Source organism: Cricetulus griseus, chromosome 3, assembly GCF_003668045.3.
Source record: "Cricetulus griseus strain 17A/GY chromosome 3, alternate assembly CriGri-PICRH-1.0, whole genome shotgun sequence".
Lineage (NCBI taxonomy): Eukaryota > Metazoa > Chordata > Mammalia > Rodentia > Cricetidae > Cricetulus > Cricetulus griseus.
In genome coordinates, this window is record NC_048596.1 from 261,450,796 (window position 1) to 261,463,015 (window position 12,220).

Here is a 12,220-nt window from a genome sequence, read left to right on the forward strand (position 1 = left end):
TCCTTCCTTTTAATCTTTTTGGTCTTTTAAAGACAAGGTATGTTTTAGGGTTTATATTGCTGTGAACAGATACCATGACCACAGCAACTCTTCTAAGGGAAAAACATTTAATTGGGGTGGCTTACATTTCAGAGGTTTAGCCTATTATCATCATTGTGTGACATGGTGGCATGGAGGCAGACATGGTGCTGGAGTTGAGAGGAAGTAGTCTATCTCACTGGGCATGCCTTGAGCATATATGACACCTCAAAGCCTGCCTCCACAGTGACACACTTCCTCTAACAAGATCACACCTTCTAGTAGTGCACTTCCTTTGCGGGGCGTTTTCTTTCAAACCACCACAGGGTCTTAACCCAGCAGTCTAGGAAGTCTTGAATTCAGCTCCACCCATGTGCCCTGCTACTCCAGTGTGACAATTTTGATGGATGTAACAACTTGTCATCTGGATCCTCATTATCCCCTTTGAAGGTAAAGCTATTGGATGACTCTAAGTTCCTCTCTCCACACCCTTCTTCTAAACAGCCCACCAGCAAGTTTACACAGGCTTTTTTAGTCTTTTTAGCCAGAAACAATCCTCCATGAAGGCCAGACAAAAGCAATAGATTCTGAGACACAAGGAATTGTCTATCGGCCTGTCAGAAAACCAAGAGATCTCAAGCAAAGCTCCCTTCATACCCTTTATTAAACTTAGGTGTCATTCTCTGTCCTTTGTATCTCCCCGTGCTATTCCACCACTGGTATCAAAAGAAGTATTATTAATGAGAATAATAGATAGATGACCAGTTTTTATGTTTCTTCTTCCATGGCTCTTGGAAAGCAGTGTGTAGTCACTTCTTCTTCATCAATGGCTTCACTCTGGCACCTGCACAAACAGACACAGAGATACTTCAGACAGTGTTCCCTAAAAGGTATTCTTGAGTGGGTGGAGACTCACCCTGATGGGGCAGTGGGAAGTCAAAACCCCCTTTTTCTTAACGAAAGAACTCTGATAAACAGCCACTATTGCTACAAGGACAAGAAGTAATCTATCTCCTGCCTTGAGGCTCAGCATGAGGTTAGCCAGATACTCAGTGATGCTATTGGTCTACAGAGCATTCTCATATAGCTTCCAATTGTTGGTGCTTTGCATGAACAATGTGTACTGCACATGTCCATAGGAACATGCAGAGACTTGAAGACAGAGACAAAGAGACTGCATGAAATTGACAGGAACTAGAAGAATGGAAGTCCACCTAATTGGGGTCCTCCCTGGCTTCCAAACTAATTTATTTGAGGACTGACACAGGATTTGTTTTGGGTAAGCACAGTAAAGGGTCATTCTTTGGAAACCATGCTTGACATTTCTAGAATTTTCCATTCAACCAAGTTGTTATCTTATATTTCCTGATCACTAATGTTGGCACAAGTTTTGAAATTGATAACCTCTCCATAGCTTGTTATTTCTCCTGTCTATCTCCAAATACTATCAGCTCTACTTTGAATTTTTTTTTTTTTTCTCAGCTCAGTCTCGTCCTCTTTGTGGGAATCAGAGCTGTGGTCTCTCTGGTCTGGTATTACTGCAGTGTTTTCATGCTCACAGTGGTTTCACACTCCAGATTCCAGGCTGAAAGCTGCACAGCAGCAGGGAGCAAGAGAGTGAACAGACAGCCTACTGAACAGGAGAGAAACATGGCCAGTCATGCGTCAGTTGGGGATTGGTATCTCGAATACATAAAGAACTCAGAAAATTAACCCCACAAGTACCAAACAGATGGTTCTCAAAAGAAGAAACACAATCAATAAATATTTTTTTAAAATGCTCAACATCCTTAGCCATCAAGGAAAGGCAAAATAAAAGTAAAATTCCATTTCACCCCAGTTGAAATAGCTATGACCAAGGAAACAAATGACAGAAAATTCTGTTGAGGATGTGTAGAAAGAGGGGCCCTTGTTCATTTCTAATGGAAGTATGAAGTGGTGTCACCAAGATGAAGTCAGTATGGTGGTTTCTCAACAACAACCAAACAATTTTAAAAATATAACTACCACCTGGCACACCTCTACCATTTTTGGGCATACACAAAAAAGACTGTATTCTATCATAGAAATACTTGTTCATCCGTGTTAATTGCTGTTCTAATCACAAGTTAGAAAACAGGGGCATTTAGATGTTCATCCACAGGAAAAAAGAAAGGATGAAAGAAAGAAAGAAAGAAAGAAAGAAGAAAAAGAAAGACATTTGCCAGGAAATAGGATCTGGAAATTATTCTATTTAGTGACTCACACTCAGAAAGACAAACACAAGTTTTCCTACGTAGATCCCAGCTTCTAATTTTACCTGTGTGTATAAGTAGGTTGTTGAGTGAAGGTGTAGGTCTCGAAGTCAGAAAAGGGACCAAGAGAGGGACAATGGAGTTGGTTTTAAGAGAGAAGAGGGTAAGAGAATTCATGTGACATGGAAGTGCAAAGTGGAATGCTACCACTGGAAGGACACAGCTGGGGTGACAGAAGGGTGGGAAAGAAATGGCAGGGGTGGGATGAGATCAACAACAAGAAATGTACAAAAATTCCACAGTGGCACATAGTGTATTGTATGCTAATGTCAAAGCAAACAACACATAAAGAATCCCAGGCTGTATTCATGCTTCGGACTGCCACACAACACTTCTACTTTGAAAAAATCCACCTTATAGCTGAGAATATAGTTCAGAGGTAGGGTGTGCAAATCCCTGGGTTCAATTACAACACTGAAAAAAGTACAATCAAACAAATACATGAAAAACAGTATATATTACAAATCTTCTATTTGCTAGTCTTCAGAGGTTGTGTAACTTTTTGTTTTGGGATTTTTTTTTTTTTAGATTTTATTTATTCTTATTTTATATGGTTGCCTGAATGCATATCTGTGTACCAAATATGTACAGTGCCCTCAGAAGCCAGAAGAGGGTGCTGGGAATTAAACCTAGGTCCTCTGGAAGATCAGTCATTGTTCTTAACCACTGAATCATCTCTCCAGGGCTGGGACTGGTATCTTAAAGTTCTGCTTGTGACTTTTCAGTCACCTTGATTTCTTTTAAAATACCCTCTGCTGATCCCAAGATCCTTTTGACCATCCTTGCATTTAGCCCTCTGGGAGGCTCAGATTGCTGCCATCACTTCAGTAAAGCTTTGCTATCTACTGAGCCCTGCAGACATCATATTACATTCATTAATTCTTCTATCCTTTTTCATTTGTATGTGAGTCATTCCAACTCCCAATAAGTCTTCTCAGGTTCCTTCCCTTCTTCTTTCCTCTTTCTTTCTTTCTTTCTTTCTTTCTTTCTTTCTTTCTTTCCTTTCTCTTTCTTTCCTTATATCTTTTTTTCTCTCTTTCTTTCCTCTCTCTCATCTTCTGTCTCTGTCTCTGTCTCTGTCTCTGTCTCTCTCTTTGAGATAGGGTCTCACAATGTAGCCTTATATAGCCTTGGCAGGTCTAGAATCACCCTGTAGACCCTGCTGGCCTTGAACTTACAGACACCTGCTTATTTATGCCCCACTTTTGGCATTAAAGGTGTAAATGACCACACCTGTCCCAGTAAGTCTTCTCTATGCTCTAAGTTCAATCACAGCTCCTTCTCTTTGCTACAGTGTGTACTTTAGCTCTTTAAGTATCATCTATTGACTAAATAGCAAGTTGCTTCCTTCACACTCAAAGGCTTGATCAATATGCACTTATCAAATATGTTTACTCTGCACTTACTCCCAGGGTTCCTAGCATCCTCTCTACCCATGTGTTTTCCAAGCCTCACCTCTTGCATCTGACTGTAATCATAGCCTCTCTCCTCCGGCCCAGCACAGAATACAAAGACACAGAAAGAAGCAGAGACGATGGCTTAAGCTTTGTTGGGAGAGGAGAGAGTCTCCTCCATCCAAACTCAAGTAGCTAGGTGGAATGCTAGGAAATGCTCACACACCCACTGAGCTGGCATGGGTGGTGATCTGAGTTAGCTCCAAGCATCCACTGGGATTAAAGTCTTGGCCTCAGGGTGGTCCTGTTGGGAGGTTATGGAACTTTTGGGAGGTAGAGCATAGTGGAAGATCTTTAGGTTGTTGGGATTATGGAGAAATCCTTATAGGACTGGTAGTTGCCCTGGTTTTTACCCATTGATTACTCTCTTTAGAGTGTGAGATGTATCAACTTGCTTGATTTAAAAAAACAAACAAACAAACAAAAAAAAAACACTGTCTATGATCTGTAGCCTAGATGCTACCTTTACCTGAAGCCAAATCAATAGAATTCACTCCAAAACTGTGAGGTACATATAGAACTTTCTGCTTCTTAACATTAGCTGTCTTAGGTGCTTTATTGCAGCAATAAAAGGCTGACTAATATACTCACCAACATGGAGAAGACACCTTTTCACACAATTCTATGTGTGGAGATTAGAGTCACTTTATTCTGTTTACGTGTTTTGAATTCCTCAGAAATAGTGTTTTTCTTTTTGTTTCTAGCACACAGAGGCATGAGATGGATGCTTTAGTTTCTCATTCTCTCAGAGCCGAGCAATTTGCAGGTTCCCTTGTGTCTTCAAAATTTATCTCTCACCATGTTTCTGTATTGCATGGAAACTGCCAACTTATTAATAGGCCATCTATCTTCTGTAAATGACATTTACAAAGTGGATTTCAAACTCTGAACGGGAAATAATGTAGTTTACTAGAGTACTTTTTGATTGCAGGGAATGTTTCACAGTGGAAAGGCTGCTAGTTGACAGCCAGAGAGTTAGAGCCACCCCTGACCTCTCTTGTCTTTTCTTCCTCCTCCATGACTCCAGTAGTCAGAACACAAGACAAAATTTTTTTTAAACGGGTTCCTAAATATTGACGGTTGTATATCTATAGCCTCATTCATCTGAGATGTATTGAAAATGTAAAGACCATTTTCTGGTTTCAGTGGAGTCCCTTGGAGAAGCACAATGCAGACGGTTATTTCAGTGGTCTCAGCGGCTTTATATTGCCTGCTTTGACATGCACCTCTTTCTTCAACAGCTCTTCAGTGGGCATACCACATCTCCACCTGCCTAGGCCCAATGTCCTAATCTATGACCATTAGAGGTTCCCTCTTGACTGCTATTTCCAGAAAACCTTTGTAAGAATTCTTTCCTCCTACCTAGAGAGAAAAGCTCCCTGCCCGCCTTTGAACTATCTGCTCTGATGGAGTCATTGGGAAAGGTAGCAAAAATAGAGATTCAAATATGGCTAAGGCATCTTAACCTTCAAGAAGCTCAAGGCCTCCTGCTAAGACAAAGCCCTAAAGCCATAGCAAGAGCAGTCATGCTAAAGTGATAGGTCTGGTGTTTAAAACCTACAGGAAGAGCCACAGGACAACTGGAAAGGACATTGGCTCCAACCTGGGCAGATCAGGGCAGGCATCCTAGAGAAGGCAAGTTGAAATAAATGAGTGCATATGATCCAGGCAAAGTCTGGGAATAGGGTGGGGGCATAGACCCAGGAGGGCCAGAGAGTGGAGGAAGGGAAAGAAAGGAACCTTAGAAAAGGAGAGAAAGCACCAAGATAGGAACTGAGTCATGGAGTATGTTTTGAGGACTGGGGCTTTCTTCTGTAAGCCAGGGGAAGACTAAAATATTGTTAGTGGAGAGGAAGGGTGTAGGTTCACAGGGACAGTTCTGTCTCATTTTAGTCATTTAAAAGTATTAGCTGCCAATGAATTTTGACAGATCTATGTTCTCTTCTAATGCTTTCCTCCTCTTTGAGACAGCAGCTTAGATTGGCCCTTGAACTTGTGAGTGATCTTCCCACCTTAGCCTCTCAGACAGGGGCATTAGGGTGTGTGGCTCACCCTCCCTGCATTTTCTCCTTAATCATTTGGTTCTCTGCAATGAATGATACAAAGGATGTAACTCTTATTCTATTCTGAGGCAGTGCAAGACTTTTCATCTGTTTTCTTTTGCTTTTGTTTATTTCTTATGGACACAGAGCTAGAGGAGAGGCACAGCATCGTCCGCACTCATCTCCATCTTGGGCATCACGTGACTGTTCTTGGTAAGTGATGTTTGCTATAAGCAAAACTGAACACGATGCTCAGCAGTGGGGTGCATTAGGAGCTTGCTGCTATGGGGATTTGAAGGATAACAGACACAGTGAGATTTTACTTTAGAAAAATACATTGGTTATCCCAGCACTCGGGAGGCAGAGGCAGGCAGATCTCTGTGAGTTTTAGGCCAGACTGGTCTAAACAGCTAGTTCTGGGACAGGCAAGGCTACACAACAAAAAAAACCTGTCTCTAAAAAAAACCAACAAGCTGGGCGTTGGTGGTGCATGCCTTTAATCCCAACACTTGGGAGGCAGAGGCAGGTGGATCTCTGTAAGTTCGAGACCAGCCTGGCCTACAAGAGCTAGTTCTAGGACAGCCTCCAAAGCCACAGAGAAACCCTGTCTCAAAAAACAAGCAAGGGACGGGTAGGGGAGGACTGGTGGGAGAAGGGAAATGGGATTGTCATGTAAAACAATTCTGTTTCTAATTCAAACAAAAAAAAGTTGGAAAAAAAAAGCAAAGCAAAACAAAACAAAACAAAACAAACAAAACCACCACCAACAACAAAAAATGTATTTATTTTTATGTGTGTGTGTGTGTGTGTGTGTGTGTGTGTGTGTGTGTAACTTTATATACACCATGTGTGTGCGAATGCTCTCAGAGGCCAGAGGGTGTTGGGAGCCCCTAGAAATCAGGGTGATGGTTTATGTTTTAATATGTTTAGCAAACACTCTTATAAAGAAATAATTCAAAGCATTAATCATCTTAACACTCAATACAAATGACTAAAACCCCACTGTTCTTAGTAACTGGGCTTTCTCTATCTGCATTTCTTTCCTTCCGATTCCAAATGGATTAGCCCTCTCTCCCTCACTTCCTCCCTCCTGTTTTCTTTTTTACAATTAAAGCTCTTTGAAAGTCGTCAGAAATCTTTACCCAGAAATTCAAGTACCACCAAATTCCTGGAATTAGATGCCTGTACATTTGAAATCCCAATCACTACCCCCAGTGATTTCCCTGCAAACTAGAACTCTGGGTTTGAAATACTTGTTTGAGGATTTTGTTTTTATTTTTGCATTTGAGTTGGCTTTGTTTGCTTGTTTGTAGCATCTCACTTTGAATGTTTACTTTCATAGCAAACACCCCATTTAGTCGCTTTCCGATCAGAAATGGAGGAGGAGTGGATTGGGTTGGGGCAGAGAGAAGGTAGCGGAGGGAATGAGAGGAGAGGAGGAAGGGGAAACTTCTATCAAAATGTAAAATAAATCAATAAATTATTTAAAAGAACATAAACTAAATCTTCCAAGAGAAGCAAATGCAACAAATCCAAGTTGAATATCTCTTTCTCTGAGGCCTCAGCCTGTGACCAGAAGTGGCTCACTCTAGCCCCTTGGGAACTGCCTGCTCTTTGCATCCACAAACTCAGAGAAGGGGTGGGCGATGCCATTTCTGTTTGATGGACCAGAACTGCTGGTAGCTGAATGGGTTGGGGGTGGTGACTACAGGGGATTTTTTTTTTTCACTTTGTTATATACAAACCAAGGTGAATTTCTACATGTCTCCTTGTAGAATTAAAGCAAAAAACATCACCCACAAATTCCAGGAATGTTGTAACAAAATTATCCTGAGATATCTTTACTCCCTTCAATAGCTATTTGTTGCTTATCTCTACATCTGGCCTACCATCTCTTTTGACTGTCACATAAAACCTTTGGAATGAATTAACTTGACAGACTACTGACTTCCACTCTCCCCCAAACTAACAGTCACCAGATAATATGTGAAACCTATAGCAGAGTTTTCCCCATGTTGCTGAAGTCCACAGACCCACTTACCTGCTGTCCCCATCAATGTGCCATGTTTGGTTTAATGCATTCTTTTGTGACTGTCCTTTGTTTTGGGACTGCTTAAGTTCATGTGCCTTCTTCAGTGAAGGAGTAGAATGTCATTCAGGCCAACCCGAATCCTCATTTACCGGGCCATGCTCACTCACATTTGGCTCACAATAAGCTATCTCTTACAGTTTAAAGTGAGAGTCACATTTTTCTAGGACAAAAGAAGCTCACATTTAAGAGTTCGTGTCCTTCAGGCCCTCACTGGGGTGAATGAAGACCCTTATAGGATTTTCCCCCTCATGGCTGGGGTGATAACTCCTTGTTCTTTGGGTCCTAAAGTTTCGAAAGAAGAGTCGGTCTTTGAGTTAAACAAGATATTATTTGATGGAAGAAGGAGACACATGGAGTCTCCAAGGGAATGCCAACTTGCACAAGGCTTTTTTTCTTCTAGCGTTCATAGGACCCACTGAACTCTGTGAACAAAGGCACCTAGCAGTGTGGTCTTCTGGTTTGGATTAAGTTTTCCTTTGGTTTGGGTAGAGGGTAGAGCATGGATAAGAAAGAAGTGTCTGTGGGGACTGTAGATGAGAGGAAAGCACTGACCCCATTTCCAGTGATTAATCTTCTCTCCAAGCAGGTAGATGATGGCACTCAAGATATAAGTGACTGAGAAGAAGATGACAATACCCAGTGGGTTGAGGGAGGCAAACACAGGGTACACCCAGTTTCCGGTCTGAAAGTAGCGCCACAGGACCCTGCATGAACAAGAAGTCAAAATGATCAGGATCACAGAGGCCAGCAAGTTATTTGCACCTCAGGTTCAGTGGGACACTAGAAGACAGCAGGTGAAAACCAGCCTGGCAAATGTTTGTCAGCACCCAAAGTATTCCGGAAGATCTATATAGAAGGAGTCGGTCATCTCTTAGTGCTTTTACATGTTTTAATAAAACATTTTTTTTTCATGGAATGAGTCAACCTTTCCCTTATCTAATACTTTGTGATTCGTCTTGGTGAAAGGATAGAAGGATATAACAGCTTATAACAGATCATCAGCAAAGGAGGGTATGTGAGCACGTGACTTCATTTGCTTTCCTTGAGATGGACAGCTGACTGAGAATTAGACCTGTAAAGATGGTGTCAGTTTTGTTGCCGGCAGCTGAAGGATTGATATATGCTGCTGCTGATTTTGGTACCTAAGAGGACTGTGCAGCTTCTCTTAGCTCTCCAAGTCTTGTTGACACAGGCTGGGTAGCGCTGGTGCATCATCGCTCTAAAACAGGATGCCTGGAGATTATATGTTATCCCTGACTTTAGCTCACAGGAATCCTTAGGGATCCAGCACTAGGTAGGGATGGATGAGTTGGTAGGGAGGCTCAGAATTTACTCATGTGAGGATAGAATATAAGTGGTTTCTGTGAGCCAAAGGAAAGAAAAGAAATGCTGGGAGAGAAGCCATGATGTCTCAGTGAAGACTAAAAATGCTGGGAGCCAACTGCACTGAAGATGCCAAAGTCTAAAATAACTTAAGACACAAAATATGTGTTAAGGGATGATGTCGCCTCAGCTGCAGCTTACAATTGTTAAGTGTATAGAATCTGGAAGAGGATTCTGTGACTGAAATGTTCAGTCTGCCACCTATTAGCTACATTACCTCCAACAATTTATTAACTCTGCTGGTGTAGACCTGGGATCCAGGCAGTATACACCTCAGCAGGAGGCTGCAAGAATGACCGGAATGAAACACCTGTTTGCGACCTATGTATTTCATGTGTAATACATAAGGTAGTGCCTGGCATGTGAGAGTTTGACAGGAGTTCCTAAGCAGCCATGGACAGCACAGCGCTGTTCTCTTGTAAGAGGAAAGATAGGCCAGGCCTGAGAAACAGAAGAGTTCGGAAAAATTAAGCTTTGTGCTTAGTTAAGCCTTCAAAACCCTCAATGTACTCTCTGTTGTTTCAAATACATTCAGTTTGGTGTGCGTTTTGTGAACAAGGGATATTATTTGGGATCAGAACCAGGGTAGGGCAAAGGGGATCTGGGGTGTGGAATTCATAGGTTCATCTCTATCATCAAAGGATACTGTCAACTGTTGCAAGATATTTGATCACACTGTGAACCCCAAGATTGTGCTATTTACTGGAAAAACCTGTTCTTAGTCATGGTGTGGCTCAGCCCTAGCACACACCTTTAATTCAAGAGCTTTCGGCTTGAATATTGTAAACAGGATGAAATAAAGTCAACCATAGGTCAAGAAACAGAGCAAGCAGTCAGTTGACACAAAGAAACCATAGAGAGTCAGGAGGATGGACAGAGATGCACAGGAAGTAGAAGGAATGGACATTCAGTTTAAGGAGTTTTGATTGAGCTGGTGTAGGAGAAAGCTCTTCCTGGGACATCAGTGGAGGAGGAAGGTCAGCTGGCTGCTTTCTCTGACTCTGAGTCTTTATTGGTAAAATGATTAAGATTTAGTCAAAAACAACTGTCACCAGTGTAGATGGGCTGTGTATGGGATACAGAAAGATATGTGCAAATCCTATTATATATGCATATATATATGCATATATATATACATATATATATATATATATATATTCTAACATGTAGGATATATAAATAATTTGCCTAATTCAAAAACAATCCAATTAGAAGCAGACAGGTGACTTAGATAGACATTCCACATAAAATATAAACAAGGAAGATGTCAGATGTCACTAACATCTGGAGAATGCAGTTCAAAGCCACGAGCCGTCACATCATTTACACAGAATGGCTACTATTAAAACTAAACCCCAAACAAATTAAACCACAGAACCTACGTTGTTTGTGAGGCTATGGAGAAATTGGATTCCTTCTATGCCAGGGAATAGGGAAAGTGTAAGGAGGTCCTTCGGAGCGTTAAGACAGCTATCATCTGCCTTATATACTCATTACCACTCGGTAATATACTTGAAATCAGAGACCCAAAGATATCTGTGCATTAGAGTCTACAGCCAAAGGTGGAAACAGCCCAGGAGGCCATTGATGGATGAATGGAGGAGTAAAGCATGATGTAAAAAAAGAAAAGCATTTGAACATAGGTTACAACATAGGTGTGAACCTTGAAGGTGATATGGTGAGAAAAAGACTCACGTGATTCCATTTGTAGGAGGAGGCGTCAGATTCACAGAGACAGAAAGGCTGACACTAAGTGTGAGGGGTGGGCAGAGAAGGGATGGGAGGGGGTTGTTTAGTGGGTTCAGAGTTGTGGATGGGGGTTGCTGATATTAGCTGTGTAATGTGAATGTACTTAATGCCACTGAAGCACACACTTCAAATGGGTAAAATGGTTGATTTTATGCTATGTTCCCTTTGTTACAATTAAAATCAGTTTAGGGTGCTATGCTAGCTAGTTTCATTTGAACCTGACACAAGCTAGAGTCATTTTGAAGAGGGAACCTCAATAGAGACAATCCCCCGCCTAAATTGGGCTGTAGGCAAGCCTGTAGTCCATTTCTTGACCAATTGATGCAGTCAAGCCTAGCTCATTTCGAGTGACCCTGGGTTCTATAAGAAGCAGGCTGAGAAAAACAGTGAGCAATTTCAGTAGCATTCCCCATGGCTTCTGCTTCACGCTCCACCTTCAGGTTCCTGCCCTGCTTGACTTCCTGCCTTGATTTCCCTCAGTGACAGAGTGTGACCTAGGAATTGTAGGCTGAAATAAACCCTTTCCCCACCCTTGCTTTGGCCATAGTGTTTTATTAAAGCAAGAGAAATCCTAGGACAGATAGCATCAGTCTTGGGGTCATGCAAGTGTGTGACCAAGTTAGATGTTTCGTCCCTGGTCCTATCCTGCTGGGATCTTTATTCTCCCAAATCATTCAGCTGCTCCCCGTTACATGGATGATGTGATAATTATAACTGAATGATACCATTCTTTGTAGCAAATACTAGGATTAAGATGTGCATGGCAGAGAAGCATTGCAGAATGCTTTTCATGGTGCTTCTTGCCTGCATGGTTGTTTCTTAGAACAGAGCAGGAACAAGGGACAGAAAACAAATGTCTCAAGCAGATAGGAATGGATCCCGGAGCACACTCTAACAGATTGTATTAATTAGTTCGCATGGCTTACTCTAGATACATGAAACTAGGGCTGCCTAACTGCCATGTCCTTTTATGTAAGGTAGTTCACAAACAAGGACATTTCCCCTAGGGACATGGAAAGTTTCTGTTAACTTTTGTTTCCTTTCATCATGAAGACAAGATTCCAAGGTTGGTAAACCAATGGTGCGTTTTCACAGAGAACGTGCCAGAGGAGTGATAGCTATTAGGTGGCAGTAGGGAAAGTAGAAGAAAGTGGAGACAGAGGTAAGCTTGCATAGTTGTTAAAGGAT

The 12,220-nt window shown here is 41.7% G+C and overlaps 1 protein-coding gene across 1 annotated transcript in view; it reads right to left on the reverse strand.

The window, feature by feature from the left end:
* Positions 1-787: 787 nt before the first annotated feature.
* Adtrp (androgen dependent TFPI regulating protein) overlaps positions 788-12,220 on the reverse strand; it is a 64,423-nt gene continuing 52,990 nt past the window's right edge. Inside the window, exons 5-6 of the mRNA XM_027410416.2 lie at positions 8,453-8,604; positions 788-862 (exon numbers count right to left, since the gene is read on the reverse strand). Of these exons, the coding sequence (XP_027266217.1) occupies positions 828-862; positions 8,453-8,604 (187 nt within the window). The 3' untranslated portion in view covers positions 788-827. The remainder of the gene's footprint in view (positions 863-8,452; positions 8,605-12,220) is intronic.